The sequence below is a fragment of the Ornithorhynchus anatinus genome, chromosome 11, assembly GCF_004115215.2.
Source record: "Ornithorhynchus anatinus isolate Pmale09 chromosome 11, mOrnAna1.pri.v4, whole genome shotgun sequence".
Lineage (NCBI taxonomy): Eukaryota > Metazoa > Chordata > Mammalia > Monotremata > Ornithorhynchidae > Ornithorhynchus > Ornithorhynchus anatinus.
This window is the reverse complement of record NC_041738.1, coordinates 16,088,343-16,103,778: the sequence shown is the minus strand read 5'-3', so window position 1 is coordinate 16,103,778 and position 15,436 is coordinate 16,088,343. Positions and strand designations below refer to the sequence as shown.

The following is a 15,436-nucleotide window of genomic DNA, read 5'->3' as shown; positions in this document are numbered from 1 at the left end:
CCACGGCCTTGCTAAGGTCGAGCTGGCCAGCCCTCCGCTCCAGAGCTGGCTGAGGCAGTCAGGGAGAGCAGCAGGAGTAACCAGCGGGATCTCAGCCTCTTGCTCCCTGGCTCCCTGCTCGTGGGCTGGCAGGGTGCGGAGCCGGCGGCCGGGGAGCTCTCACCCTCCGAACTTGGGAGATCGGGGCCGTGGCATCCAGGAGGCAGGAAAGGTACCCTACCGTGGGGGATGAGAGCAGGGGCTAGAGAGGAAGGGATTTGCAGTGGTCGAGGGCACAGAATAAGCTCCTGGCCATCGGGGCCTCAGAACCACTGATCCCGCACCTCGAGCCCCGGACCAGGCTGACGGATACAAACACTTGTTCCACAATGGAAAATCCTAAAAAACTTTAATCAGCTCTACCCCAGGGCCACCACGGGGCCCATGTCATGTCATGTCAGCCACCATTGGTGCCCTCTGCTCCAGGTGAGAGTCGATGGAGAGAAGGGGTCCGGCTGGGTCAGCATCGTGTTCGCTCAGTTGCCAGTCCCCAGGACCGCAGCCTGCCCACGAAGAACACGGCAGGGATGGGGTGGACCCTGGGCCTCGGGCCAGCTGGCCGGCAACCTGACAGGAGCAGCGCTAGGCATGGAGCCTCTGCTCCTGGTACTTCCTCCGGCGGGCACAGCGTGGACAGTCCGGTGCCCCAGCCTGGCAGCTGCGGTGAAACACAGTTCGGCATTCCTGGCACCTGAGGGAAGCCAGGAAACACTCTCAGACCCGGGGCCTGGCCAGCAGGTCCCCTGCCGGGGAGCTCTACCTGGCCCGGTTCCTCTGGGCTCTGGGAACCCAACCAATGCCCCCCAAGCCTCGTTCACCACTGCCAGCCCGGCCCCACCGGCTCACCTGGTGGTGGTGTCCAGCTCGAAGGGGAAGATGATGTCATCGCGATTGCAGATCTGGCAGATGAAGCCCCGCTGGGTGCAGAGGTCGCAGTGATACACGTGATGGGAGGCGAACTGGATCCCGGCCTGGAGGAAGCCTTCGAACACCCCATCCGCGATCTGCGGGCACAAGCCCCGGGTCGGGCAGGGTACATGATATCACGCTGCCTCCGTTGCGACTCGCTGTCACCCCGGGACCAAGCCAGGAGCTGCGCCGTGTGCTCGCCTGAACATCCCACCCCCGGTCCGGGGCCCCGGGTCTGGAGACACAGGTCGGGGGACCCTGACCCAGCCTCGTCTCTAGGGCACCTCCCTCCCACCCCCAGCCTGTTGCCCCCAAGCTGCGATTTTCCAGACCTCGCTCCCCAGGGTGGGGTGTGTCTGCTCACCTGGCGCAGGTCAGCGACGCTGTACCTGTGGGGAGACTCCAGCAGGTACTGCCTGTGTCCGACCCTGCCAACGACACAAGAGCGACGGATGGTGGAGGAGGGGTGGGAGTGGGGGAGTCGCGGGCCCGGAGCCTCCCCACACAGCGGGCAAGGAGCCAGCCCTAGAGCTGGGCGGCCCCTCCTGGGTGGTGAAACCCTATGCTTCTAGCATCCCACCCTGGCCAACCCAGCACAGAGGAAGTGTTCCATCCACCATGTACAGCCTGGCTTCTTGCTTGTCCCTCCTTCTGTCTCCCGCAGAGGTTCTGCCTCCCCCTCCTCCCCTTTCCCGCCAGCACTCTAGCAAGGACTAGCTACTGCCTCTTGCCCCCAGCACTCTGTCCCCTTCCCAGCTCTGGCCGGCCCTGACCGCTCCCTCCCCACCTCCAGCCCTGCCCCGAACTGACCACTCCATCCACCGCCGCCCTGTCCGTTCCCTCTCCACCTCTCCCCGGGGCCGACCACACCCTCCCCGCTCTGGCCAGCACTGACCGCTGACTGAGCTCTTTGCCGGCCCCGCTGCGGCAGAGGGTCAGGTATTCCCCGAGGAGTTTCAGTTGCTCTCGGCTCCTCCAGATGCCGCCCATGCGCTCCACGTGCTCGTACAGGCTGGAGTTCACCTGCTGCAGGTTGATGAGTGGCTGGTCGCGGATCCGTTCCAGGAAACTCAGAGCCTGGCGGCACACCTGCAAAGCCGGGGAGGCACGGAAAGGGCACGGGTCAGGACCCTGGGGCACGGACATCAGAAGCCCGGGCTCGGCCGTGATCCGTTCCCGGCTCCAGCCCCGCCAACTTCCCCGTCCCTGCCACTGTTCCAGCCTGGGGCGTGGTCCCGTACCCCCGGGGCTGTCCGTCACCCCCATGGCCCAGATCATCGGTGGAGGCTTTGCCCCCGGGGCCCTTCCCCCGCCACTACCACGGGATGGGGACCGGGCATCCCCTGGGCTCCCCCAAGGCGGGGCGTGGGACTCACGGCACGCCGGCTGAGATCCCAGTTGTGGATGACGCGGGCGGGGATCACGGAGTCATCGTCCCGGTGGCATGCGTCGCAGTAATAGAGGCCGGAGAAGGCGCAGAGCTTGGGTCTCACAAACGAGAAGCCGATGGGCTGGGCGCAGCCTGCGAGAGGACAGGGAGGAGGAAATGGAGGGGGAAGAGGAAGAGGAGAGGGTAGGTCCTGAGCAGCGGCTGCCAATCTCGCCTCTCCCATTCCCTTCTGTGTCACCCCGTCATGCTTCCTTTACTCATCCCCACTCCCGGCCCCACAGCACTTTTGTACATATCTGTAATTTATCACCTTATATTCGTGTCTGTCCCTGCCTCTAGACTGTAAGCTCACTGTGGGCATGGAATGTGTGTTTACTGTTATACCGTACTCTTCTCAGTGCTCTGCACACAGTCAGCACTCAGAAAATACGACTGACTGACTGGGCATTTGAGTGCATGGATTTGGGGCAGAGTCCCACGCTGGGCAAGGGGAAGACAGAGGATGGGGAAGGTGCTAGATTGTAAGCTTATTATGGGCAAGGAACGTGCCTACCAACTACGTTGTGTTGTACTCTCCCAAGAGCTCTCAGTACAGTGTTCTGCACACAGTCAGCGCTCCGTAAATACGATTGATGATGATGATGATGACGAAGGTAGTGGGGTGAGAGGACGGGGGAGGGTAGGAGACGGCAGGACCCCCCCCACCACTCTTGCCTGCACAGATGAAGCTCTGGGCATCCAGACCCTTCTCCACGGGCAGGGCCAGCAGGTCCCGTGGCTGGAAGCCGCCCGTGCAGGCCGCCCGCTGCCCCGTCTCTGGCCCGTCGGGCCCGAGCCCCTCCGCTGCCTCCGCGGCCCCCGCGGCATCCTGGGCGCAGGCCAGGGCGTGGCGCAGCAGCTGCCTCCATTGAGTGGCCTCGCGCGCGCTCTGGGCCCGCACCTTGAGCGTGGCCGTGGGCGTGACAATCCTGAAGCAGGCAGGGCCTCCGAGGCCGGGGTCGGGCAGCACGTCCCGCAGTGTGCCCACGCTGTGGCTGCAGGTCAGCTCCTTGGCGGCGGGGCCGCCACCGGGGCCGCCCCCGCACAGCCGGAAGCACCGCAGCATCTCGGGCGACAGGGACAGGAGCTGTGGGGTCCACGCCTCCCCCTGGGCCACCCGCACAACCGCCTCCTTGAGGGCGCCCGGCTCTGGGGCCAGTAGGGACGTCCAGTCCGACGCCGAGTCCGCCGGCGGGGAGACCCGCGGGTCCGGGTCCTCCAGGGTCTCCCACTCATCCTCGGGTGGCGTCCGGCTCTGGGGCAGGACCTCCCGCAGCCGGTCCAGCCAGTCCTCGGCCTCCCCGCGGGACGGAGCACGCAGGGCCAGCTTCTTCCCGGCAAAGACCAGCTCGAAGCGGCCATCGCGGTGTACACGGCCCAGGGACTCGCAGCGCAGAAGGGAGCAGCTGTCCACGCAGGTACGGTCCTCGTGGCTGGCGAAGAAGCGCAGCTCGGTGGGAGACAGCTCGCAGTGCAGCCCCTTCCACAGCCCCATGGGGCCCCTGCGCTCCAGCGTCCCCAGTTTCAGGAGTCCACGGAATGGGTTCGAGAGGCCTGCAGACACAGACGGAGAGCCGGCTCACCTCACCGGCGAGGGCAGTGGGGCCGGGGAGAGATGGAAGGGAACCCCTACCGGGGAGCCGGCTTCCAGGAAATCACTGCCGCGGGGACACAAGCCTCAGCTTGGGAGGAGAAGCGTTGGGGGAGGGAAGAAGTGAATGTCCCCCAGACATGGACCCGGGGCGGAGGAGGGTGACTGAACCCCAAACGTGGACCCAAGAGGACCGATCTTTAGGGTGCAGGACCTAGTTGGCAATCTTGTCCCCAGCCGTGAACTCCGGCTTCCCACCTCCAGCCCTTGGCTCGGCGGCTCAGCACTTTGTCCCGTCACACTGCGACCGGTGCTCCGGCCTCCTCCATCCCTCAATCCCACAGGTGACACACTCTACCCCATCAGTGTGTTGCCCCACCAACCCAACACCCCTTCCTCCTGTCCCCCTACACTTCATTTTTCTCCATTTGTGAAACGGTGCAGAATAGGTACGGAGACAACCCACTCCTGGCTGCCCGCCCCTCAGAAGCCTGCAGGGGAACCACGGGCACTTGACACGAGGGGGGAGGTGTGTCACCACATCCTGCTGGTTCGGCCTTCGCAACGTTGTTAAAATCCGCCTTTTCCTCTCCGAACTGCTTAATCCAAGCCTTGATGACTGCACCTGCCTCCTCGCTGACCTCCCTGCCTCCTACCTCTCCCCACTCCGATGCACACCTCTACGGAAACATTCGGAAATGCTTCCCCACTTCTCAAAAACCTCGAATGGTTGCCCATCCATCTCTGCATCAAACAAACTCTTTAAAGCACCCAGTCATCTTGCCCCCTCCTTCCTTACCGCCTCAATTATCTACTACAACCCAACCTGCACACCTCTTTCCTCCAGTACCAACCTATTCACCACACATCTCGATCTCACCTCTATCGCTGCTGACCTCTCACCCGCAACCCGCCTCTGGCTTGGAACTCCCATCCTCTTCACATCTGACAGATTCTCCTCCTTCAAAGTCTCGTCAAAAGCACATCTCTTTCCAGAGGCCTCAGCCCTCATTTCCTCTATTCCCACTTGCTTCTGCGTCACCTCGGCACTTGGAATTGCACGCTTTCTTCACGCTTCCCTCTGCCCCGCAGCACTTATGTTCATATCTGTAATCTGATTTGTTTATATTAACGTCCGTCTCCCCATCTACACTGTCAGCTCGTTGTGGGCAGGGACCCTTATCTACCAACTCTGAGATACTGTACACTCCCAAGCACTTAGTACAGTGCTTTGCACACCGCAAGTCCTCAATAAATGCGAGTGCTTGGGGAGCACCGACTGGGAGGCCGGCTGTCCAGTGGGCAGCTCCCTCCTTGGGTCCCACCCTGTCCACACAGCAGCCACTGCTGTTGGCAAGCCTGGGGCCAGACCAGAGGGCAGGAAGGCAGAAGCCAGACAGACTGGGGATCTACAGGGGAAGGTCCGCGGACCAAGGAGACCACTCCGGTGGGGAGAGGGGGAGGGAGAGAGAGAGATAGCGTGGGGCTGGGGGGGCTGGATCCCATCTGCCGAGGACCCCTCCCAACTCCCCTGACCTCTGGGCTCCTCTGGGGCTCGTTGGCCAAACTCAACCCCAGGACAACCATGAGGCAACAAGATGCCAGCCCCCCGGATGCAACCTGGGGTGGGCCAGCTTGAGGCCTCTCGCTCCCCTAAGACTCACGCTGAGCCGGCCAGCTGCCCGCCCCTCCGGGTTGGGTCCCCACCCTGACCCTCGGCGGACTGCCCCGGAAGCCGCGGGGGACCCGGAAGACCTGTCCAACAGCCCCAGCCCTTCCTCTGAGGTGGCCCCAGACCACCCACACGTACCTATCTGCCTTCGGTGAATCACACGAAAATTCCCCCTCTCCCGCAGGGCTCCCACATCGAGGGGTGGCCGGTCGGCTCGCTCGCCGGCTCCTGGGCGGCTGCTCTTTGAGAGGATCCCGGGGACGGGTTGGACCAGAGCCGACTCGACCGTCTTTGCCGCCGCCGCTGGGAAGAGCGCGCCAAAGTCCGAGCCGGGGTCTGGGCCGCGCGCGGGGGTCGGACGGTAGAAGTCCTCCTCCGAGATCCAGCTCCTGCTCTTCTGTTGGAACAAGGGCAGACGTTGCGACTCGCAGCAGCCCAGCATGGAAACGGCAGAGAGGAAAACTGGGGCTGCGGAGTGGAGGCCAGTCTGCCACCCGACTCTGAGGACAATCGAATCCCACAGGCCCCACGGCCAGAGCCAGGCATGGGAGGATGGAGGCCCGGACAGGAGGGCTCCTAGGCTATGAAAATGCTGGAGCTGGCAGCCTCCGCAGAAAGATGGGGTACATCACTCCCCTCTTTACCCACTGGGCATGGGACCATTGACGTCCGTCTATTTTCCCCATTAGACCATAAACTCCCAAAGGACAAGGACTGGACTGCTGACCTCAATGTCTTGCACGGTGCCCCGCCTAGAACTGGTGCACAACACAGCACCCCACAGACCGTGAGGACCAGGCCTGACTGTCCCCCAGCGCACCAACTCCAATGGGCACTCGTGGGTCTTGGGAGTTGGTCAGGCTGGGAACCAACAGCAGTATACCCTTTTTCACCTGGGCAGGGAGGGGTGAGGGTGAGTCCAGGGATTCTGTTTTGGGAGCTGGGCTGGGAAACATCAGCAGGGCCCAGAAGGGTCTAAAGATAAATCCATGGGTGAGCTTCCAGGCTGGGTCAGAGGAGGGAGGGTCAGGGAGGGAGAGGGGAGAGTTAGGTGGCGCTGGATGGACAATCCTGGGTCACTAGAGGAGAGTCAGGGATGGAGAGTCAGAGAGTCAGAGGGCTTGGATGGACTTTACTGGGTCACTGGGGGGAGTCTGGGATAGAGAGGGGAAAGTCGGGGGGTTGACTGGTCCTTGCTGGGTCACTGGAAGGAGAATCAGGGATTGTTTAGTCAATAGCATTTTCTGAGCACCTACTGTGTGCAGAGCACAGAACTGAGAGCATGGGAGAGGACAACATAATTAGTAGACATGATCACTGGCCTATAGTGGCTGCTGGAAGGGACATATATTGGGGAGATTAGAAATTAATCAGGAAAGACTTTCTGGAAGGGATGTGATTCCCAAAGGTCTTTGAAGTTAGGGAGAGGAGTAGGTCTGTCAGATATGAAGGGAGAGGGGCCAGGCAGGGAGGAGGGGGTGAGCAAGCAGTTAAACAGTGGGAGAGACTAGAGCATGAGACACAGTGAGTAGGTTAGCTGGAGAGGGGAGAAGAGGGGTGGGATATAGTGAGTGAAGACAGTGGATACGTTGGAGGGAGAGCTCATGTGGTGCCTTAAAGCTGATGGACAGGAGTTTCTGTTGGACCAAGAGAATGTACAACCCCTGGAGGGTTTTGAAGAGTAGGGAGACATGCAGGGCAGTTTTAGAAAAATGATTTGGATGGTCGAGTGAAGTATGGACTGGAGATGTGAGGTAGGGATGTTAGCAAGGAGGCTGATGCAGTAGTCAAGAGGGAAAATGACAAGTGCCTGGACCAGCACGGTGACAGGGCAGTCAGGGGTGTTGGACGGTCTTAGCTGCATCACCGGAGGGTCAGAGATGGAGAGAGGAGAGTCACGAGCGAGGAGGTCTGTCCTTAGCCATGAGGATGGGGGTTCAAAGAGGATGACTGGCACCGGGTTACAGCTGGGCATCTGGGTGCCCCCGTGTGAGACTGGCTGGGTGAGTGGGGGTGATGGACGAGGACGTATTCTTCCAGGCCTTGGGGCTCAACGGTCTGTGACTGGAGTCACCTATTTGGGGCTGACCGCATGTGCGTTACCATGAGTGTGTGGGGGCGGGGGTGGCCAGCAGACCGGCCAGCCGAGTTTACCGTGCAGACGGCCCACGGCTCCGAGCTCCAGGGCTGCAGTGACCCCAGGGAACCGCAAATTCCACTCATGGAGTGTGCCAGACAAACGGATGGATGGCAAGTGGGCACGTGGACTGGGCTCCACCCCAGCCATCCTACCAGCCTGGGGAGCCAGCCGGGTAGGTCGGGCCAGGTGCCGCCTGGAGCCATGGCATGGCCAGGCAGTGGGCCCCTCCCTGTGACAGCGCAAAGAACCCCCACTGGGCTCGGGGCGGAGGCCACAAGGACCGTTCCCTCTGGTCCAGCAGGGCCCACAGAGGCCACCGGGAGGGCAGAGGAGGTGGATGGGACAGAAACCCGAATCTACATCCCAGGGATTTGCAAGAAATGGAAAACTTGAGCTAATCGTTTCCAAAGGGAAAAATCCTGATACAGCAGGGCAGGTCTTTCCATTTGCAGCCGTCCCGAGTTCCAGCTACTGCTGGCTACTGGGGCCAAAGGCAAGGGGATCCTGAGCTGGACAACCTGTTCCTGGCCCCCAAGACTCTCAAGGCCCCACAGGGAGCCTGGCACCCCTCCCCACTGGACCTCTTCACTTGAGAACCTTCACCTAACACCAATACTCTCACCTGGCCTTAACAATCCCAGCCCCTCGCTCTGCTCCAGCCCCGGGTAAGGGACTCTGTTTGGATTCTCCTCCCTCCAAGGAAGGTTACGACTCTGGCTGGAGCAGCAAAAGACCAGAATTGCTCCAGCAGGACATGACAATGGGGGGTGATGACCCACGCCTTTTTGGGCCTGACTCTGGCCTCCTTCGACCCAGGTCTTTGATAATCAGAGCCGAAAAGCCCCAGAGCAAAGGCTGGGCCGGGAGGCTGGACCTGCATCAAGCGATGCACAACTCTCTCAGACCTCAGCCACCCTGACCCTGCCTTCCTCAACCCACCTGCCTGCCTCCTGCAGCTTCGCTAGGACTGGGCACCCCCAGTCGCCTGACCCTCCCTGAGCCAGGGATGAATATGCACCCCTTCATCCGGTCACAACGGCTTGGAAATTCTTGTGACATGGAAATTCAATTTGCGATTGCCACCTCACTAGATCAGGAGCAACTAGAGAGCAGGGAACCCGGGTCTCCTTCCAGAGCTCACAACAGTGCTGAGAACTCGGAAAATGCCTCCGAGGGATGAACTGCAGTGGGGGCAGGAGGACTGTGGAGTGAGAAGGCTTGAGGCTCAGCCAGGCAGACCTGGCCCGATCAGCTCATGGCCCCAGGGCTCAATGGGACACAATTTGGGGGTACTGGGTCCAGAGGGGAGCGAGCCCTGCGCACAGCCCTGCCTTCTGGGAGCTGCAGACCCTGAAACCCACAACAGAGACTCTACCCAGGCCCCTACCCCTGCCTCTGCAGTGGAATGGGGTGGGGAGGAAGGAGAAGAGGTGAAAAGAAAGGAGGTACGGGGGGGAGGAGGAAGGAGAGGGGGGGAGGAAGGAGACGGCATGGGGCCCTGGGCAGGAGAGAAGGGGCAGCAGCCATCCTGGTTCCGTGCCGCTGCAGCCCCTAAAGCACACGGAACTGACAGCGGAAACACCTACCGGACAGGCCGCTGGGAGCGGGGTGCTCTCCGCCCCTCGGCTGTCCTCTTCCTGAATGGCCGCTCCCTCCTCTTCCGTGGGGACCACGAGGGGTGGAGTTTGGTTCCCTTCTGTGGCGTCGACAGACTGGTCAGCGGGGCCGTCGAAGCGTAGGTGCGCGGTAGTGCCAGTGGCGCAGGGAAAGAGGGGTTCCTGGGGCAACGGCGGAGTCTCTACCCAGGGGCCGGGCCCATGGGCCGACGTGCCGTTCACCTGGGCTTTGCTGAATTCCGTCAGGACCCTTCAAATCCAAGTGGCAAGACAAAGTCTGTGAGGCAGGCGGCCGGTTGGTGGCTGGCCGGGGTCAGAGAAGCCCGGCGAGGAGACCCCCACCCTCCTGCTTATGAGGGAAGCTGGGTTCTGATCCCATTTCGACCTCCCCAGCTGTCGCAGCCAAAGGCCTCAGTGACTTCCATCCCCAGCCGGGCCCACTCCTCACCAGCATGGAGGTCTCCCCACCTGCAGCGGGGAGGCCAATGCAAACGCACTCGGGGACACGAGTGAATCTCCTCCACTCCTTCGACTAACTCCCCGCATTGCCTATCGACTCCCAGTGCCTTGGAGAAGGGGAGCCCCAGCCCAGCGACCCACACAGTTCAGGGCAATGACCGGCCAGCCAACCCACAGTCCCCCGCTCCTGGCCACCCAGACCCTGGGGGAGCACTCCCGTGGCTCCGATATCTGCTGTTCAGCCCCGGCTGGAACATTCCCGTCGCTGGGGCGGTGGACGACGTCCCGTGACAGCACATCACTAGCCACAATGGGGAGGAACTGAAGGCGAATGAGCGGGCAGAGGGGCGGCGCAAGCCAGTGAAGGCAACTCCCTCTGACTGTAGGGACACACCAGACTTCTGCTCCGGTTGACTGGAGGCCCCTGCCCTTCTGCGCTCAGCCCAACGCTCCCGAGGAGGCCGAAACTCTCCCCAACCCCAGATCAGCCCCCGAGAATCCTCCGCATCTATGCCTTCTGTCCAAACCCGAGCTCTTCACAGGGGCCGGCCCATCCACCCGCTATCACTCCGCTCCCAGACCCCCGGACACTCACTCCTGCAGGGAGCGGTCCGCATCATGGTCAGGCACGGGCCCGGTGTCCCAGTCGCAGGCCGCGGCTTCGTCAGAACGGTCCGTGGGCTCGGCGGGCCTGTCCCGGCCGCCGGCCGAGCTGAGGCTGCAGGACAGCTGGGAGGAGCCGATGGTGTCCCAGGCTGAGCGAGGACGCTGTGAGCTTCCGCTTGGGTCGGGCTCTGCCACTGGGCAGCCCACAGCGCCGCACTTCGATGTCGTCCGAGCCCGAGGACACCGAGCCCGAGTCCGAGGACTCCGGCCCGCGCCCCGCCCCGCACCCCGGCTCGGGCTCCGAGAACGGGCATAGCCCCGACAGGGCTAGGGGCGTCAGCGTCCACTCTTCAGGACGGCAGACTGTAGGACAGGTCAAACGTCAGGGAAGTGAGCCCCTGCAGGAAGCTGAGGAGGAATTCCGCCTCCTCGGGGTCGAGCAGCAAGGCAGTCCGCAGGTAGTGCTCAGCCAGCAGCGCCCGTTCGCGCAGCAGCAGCTGCAGGTGACAGCCCACCAGCCCATCGTTCAGGGCCAGGCGCACCCAGGCCCGACAGCGCCCCACATCGCTGGTGATGAACGGCAGGCCCTCCACATCCGCCACCGTGTTCCTGTGGGAGGACAGAGGGAGTGACCGCGGCAGGAGGAGGACCACCGCGCTTCCCCAGGGTCTTCCCACCCCTTAAGTCCGGGCCCTGTTCACGTCTGAGGGTGGGGGCGCTCTGCCCACCGACCCCCCTCAGCCTGGGTCGTACCTGTGGGTGACGGCTTTCAGGAGTGGCCAGAACACCGGCGTGGCAGGGACCCCGGCCGCCGGCCTTCTTCCCGCCGGCCCTCGGCCTTGATGTGCTTGGCTTTCAGCCCGTGAATAAACACAGCTTCCAGTGCCGAGCACAGGGTGTTGGCATCGCCATCTTCACTGGTCACCACCGCGTCCGAGGCCACAAAATGCCTCTGCAGTGCTTTCACCGAGCTGACCAGAGTCCGTTTGATGACCTGACGGGGACATACGGACACTTTGCCATCAGAACCTTTCTGCCCCCTGCCCCGGGGCCCACAGGGCATGGTAGAGGTTGGCAATGGGGACGGAACCGAGCGAAACGGGGTGGGGGGGCACAGAGCCCGCAGTCCGGCCACCCGCCCGACGCACGTACGTCCTGGTACTCTCAGTGAGACGCCGGTCTACCGACGCCCGGCTCAGCGCCTCAGGGCTACCCCCTCCCAGCAACGCTGCTGGTTTCCCGTGAGTCAGTCTGGCCGGCATCCCCCCGGGAACCTAGCTCAGGCCCACTGACCGCTCAAGATCCCCCCCCTCGCCCACCTCAAGCCACTGCCCCTCCTGGACCCTGCCGCCCATCCCCGACCCGGAGCCCAGGGAGGAGGTTGGGGCCGATCTGGGCCCGAGCCGAGCATGTGGAGGGTTTAGAGCCAGCCCTGTCGGCATCAGGCTGGCTCCCAGCTGGCACAGCATTACTAACTTGGCCCACCTGGGCCGCTGTCTCCTGGACCCACCTCGGAAGCGGTCAGCCTGGCTGGAAGCCGCGGTCCCCAGCAGCCCTCAACCACAGTCTCTGGGGAAGAGGAGGGGAGGGAAGGAGAGGGGAGCTGCCCGCCCTCCTGTCGTCCCTCTGAGCCAGTTCTCCCAGCCCCTGCAGGTCTGAGCCTGAGCGCCGGTGCGCAGGAGGAGAGGACGGACGGGCCGACAGACAGGTAGATTAGATGGCCTTTGCCAGGCCTGGGGAGAGGGGGCGACGGGGAAAAGGGCCAGGATCACAGAGGAGGCAAAGGCTGGAAAGAGGTCAACTTTAGAAGACGGTCCTGGATTCAGAGACTTTGCCCAACACCCATCCCTGGACCTCCCTCTGAACAGGGGCCCGTGAGGTGGAGTCCGCAGGCTGACAGTGGGTCTCCTCGGTCAGAGGGCGCTGGAGGACAGACGGCAGAGGCGACCCCCTTCTCCGCTCCCAGCCCCCGGACCGCTTACCGTGATGGCTGCCGAGGGGTCCTGCCCGTTGTCTAGTGCCGGGAGCATCTCCAGAGGCCCACGGAGCTCCTCACAAAGTGACCGCCGCAACCCTGGGGAGATAGGCAGCACGTGACTGGGGTCCCGCTTCCTGGGCGCCCTCCCTCCTTCCCACGGTCTCCCTCTCCCCGGGAGCCGTTCCCGCCGCACCCAAAAGCCCATTCTGAAATAGCAAGTGAAACCCCGCTTTTTTGCAAGAGCAGGGAGGTCAGAGCCCGCACCAGGCCAGCACACGGGGATCCCACCGACAGCCCTCTGCTGCGGCTATGCGGGGTCGGGGTGGGCGAGCCCTGGGTGCTCGGGTGCCAGCCCCAGTTGGCAGCCTCAGTCTGGCTAGGCGCCGATGAGCACAACACTGTCTTCCTGGCCACCAAGAGGAACCTGAGGCAGCACAGCCGAGGGGGAGGATCACGAGACTGGAACTGAAGAGACACGGGTTCTTGTCCCGCCTCGGCCACTGGCCCGCTGGCTAGTCACTTCAATTCTCTGGACCTCAATTTCCTCATCTGAAAATGAGAGAAGATGCCTCGTCTCCCTCCCTTGGTTCGTGAGGGAAATCAGGCTTCCTCCCGCCACTCCGGCCCTCCCGGGGCTACCCGCCGCCCTTACCTGGCACCCGGTGCTCCTGAAAGCACGAGCACACTGTTCTTCCCCTTCCCCTCCCCCAGGCCGACTTCCCTTTCTGTGAGTGACCACACGTTCAGGGTCAGGTTCCGGACGGACAGCCGATCCCAGCCTACAACTGGCTGCCGGGAGCCCCGGGCGGCTCTTCGAGGGGCTGATCCCCAACTGGAAATGACCCCAGAACTTCCAGGAGCAGTACTGCTATTTAGTGTGCGCCCACTGAGTACCTGTACTAAGTGGATCCTCTGCCCACAAGTGCTCTAGCACCGGAGTCTGATATAAAAGCAATATCGACAAGAAAATCCAAAGAAATAATTGACTGTAAAATCACATCTGCAAGCACACAAAAATGGATCTCACATCATTTATCAACAAAAATGTCCATCCATGTCTCCCCATTCCTCAAGAAACTCCAGCGGTTGCCCAGCCACCTCTGCCTCAAACAGAAACTCCTTACCATCAGCTTTAAAGCGCTCAATCACCTGGCCCTCTCCTACCTCACCTCGCTGCTCTCCTACTACAGCCCACACGCTGCTCCTCTAGCACCAGCTTGCTCATTCTGCCCCCATCTCATCTAACTAGCCACCGACCCCTTTCCCCCCTCTCCTCCGGACCTAGAACTCTGTATCTTACCCCACTTTGACTTCTGCATCAGCCTCTTCGCTGACCTCCCTGCCTCCCGTCTCTCCCCATTTCAGTCCATACTTCACTCTGCTGCCCACATCATTTTCCTGCAAAATCATCCAGTCCACGTCTCCCCACTCCTCAAGAACCTCCAGCGGTTGGTCATCCACCTCCACATCAAATTCCCCACCATTGGCTTTAAAACATTCAATCACCTTGTCCCCTCCTACCTCACCTCACTACTCTCCTACTACAACCCGGCCCACACACTTCGTTTCTCTAACAATAATAATAATAATAATGTTGGGATTTGTTAAGCGCTTACTATGTGCAGAGCACTGTTGTAAGCGCTGGGGTGGATACAGAGTAATCAGATTGTCCCCTGCGGGGCTCACAGTTAATCCCCATTTACAGATGAGGTAACTGAGGCACAGAGAAGTTAAGTGACTTGCCCACAGTCACACAGCTGACAAGTGGCAGAGCCGGGATTCGAACCCATGATAATTAGACAATTACGTTGTCCTGTCCAAATATAACTGTTATATTGTACTCTCCAAGCGCTCAGTACAATGCTTTGCACACAGTAAGCGCTCAATAAATACGATTGAATCAATGAATGAATGACTGAAAGGTACACAACTCCAAGAGACTGATTAAACCTTCTTTTCCTTTTCTTCAACCACCTTCTACGTCACACTGTGGGTGGGGAATGTGTCTATTATACCGTTACACTGTATTCTCCCAAGCATTCAGTATAATGCTCTGCAATCAGTAAGCACTCAATAAATACATTTAACTGACTGACTCACCGAGGGAGAAATAAATGCTTGCCTAGGAGAAGAGAGCAGGACACAGTCAATTTGCAATAGCAAAAGCTGTACTGGTGCCTGGATTTCCGCCAGCTGCCGGGGTGCGAGAAGTGCAGAAGTTGGAAGTGTGAGAAGTGACCAAGGGAGATTGATGGAGAGGGCAGAGTTGAGGGAATCTACTTTCCCAACAAGAGCAGCAGGATGGCCTAGTGGGAAGAGCGCTGCCCTGGGAGTCAGGTAACCTGGGTTCTAATCCTGACTCGGCACCTTGCTTGCTCACTTCATTTCTCGGTGACTGCTTCCTCATTCTGTAAAATGGGTACGAAGGCCCCGTTCCCCCTCCCCTGGAGACTGAACGCCCCGTCAATCGATCGTATTTATTGAGCGCTTAGTGTGTGCAGATCATTGAACTACTCGCTGGGGAGAGTATAACAGAGCAGAGTTGGTAGACACATTCCCTTACAGTCTAGAGGGAGAGACAAACATTAATATAAATTGTGGCTATATACAGAAATCCTGCTTAGAGAAGCAGCGTGGCTCAGTGGAAAGAGCCCGGGCTTGGGAGTCAGAGGTCATAGGTTCGAATCCCGGCTCAGCTGTGTGACTGTGGGCCAGTCGCTTCACTTCTCTGTGCCTCAGTTACCTCATCTGTAAAATGGGGATGAAGACTCTGAGCCTCACGTGGGACAACCTGATGACCCTGTATCCACCCCAGCGCTTAGAACAGTGCTCTGCACATAGTAAGCGCTTAACAAATACCAACATTATCATTATTATTATTATGCCGTGGAGCTGAGGGTAGGTTGAATAAAGGGTATAAAGCCAAGTGCAAGGCAATGCAGAAGTGAGAGTGAGTACCGGAACCGAGAACTTAGGGAAGGCCGCTTCGAGGAGATG

At 60.9% G+C, this 15,436-nt stretch overlaps 1 protein-coding gene across 1 annotated transcript; it reads right to left on the bottom strand.

The window, feature by feature from the left end:
- Positions 1-369: 369 nt before the first annotated feature.
- PLEKHM1 (pleckstrin homology and RUN domain containing M1) lies at positions 370-12,856 on the bottom strand. Its single transcript, XM_039913650.1, is given in 15 exon segments — positions 370-730; positions 886-1,043; positions 1,313-1,376; positions 1,844-2,037; positions 2,325-2,470; positions 3,053-3,931; positions 5,779-6,037; positions 9,367-9,646; positions 10,451-10,605; positions 10,607-10,814; positions 10,816-11,070; positions 11,215-11,254; positions 11,257-11,455; positions 12,444-12,535; positions 12,704-12,856. Coding segments are annotated over 14 exon segments (2,994 nt in total). The 5' UTR covers positions 12,492-12,535; positions 12,704-12,856; the 3' UTR covers positions 370-621.
- Between the last annotated feature and the right edge of the window lie 2,580 nt (positions 12,857-15,436).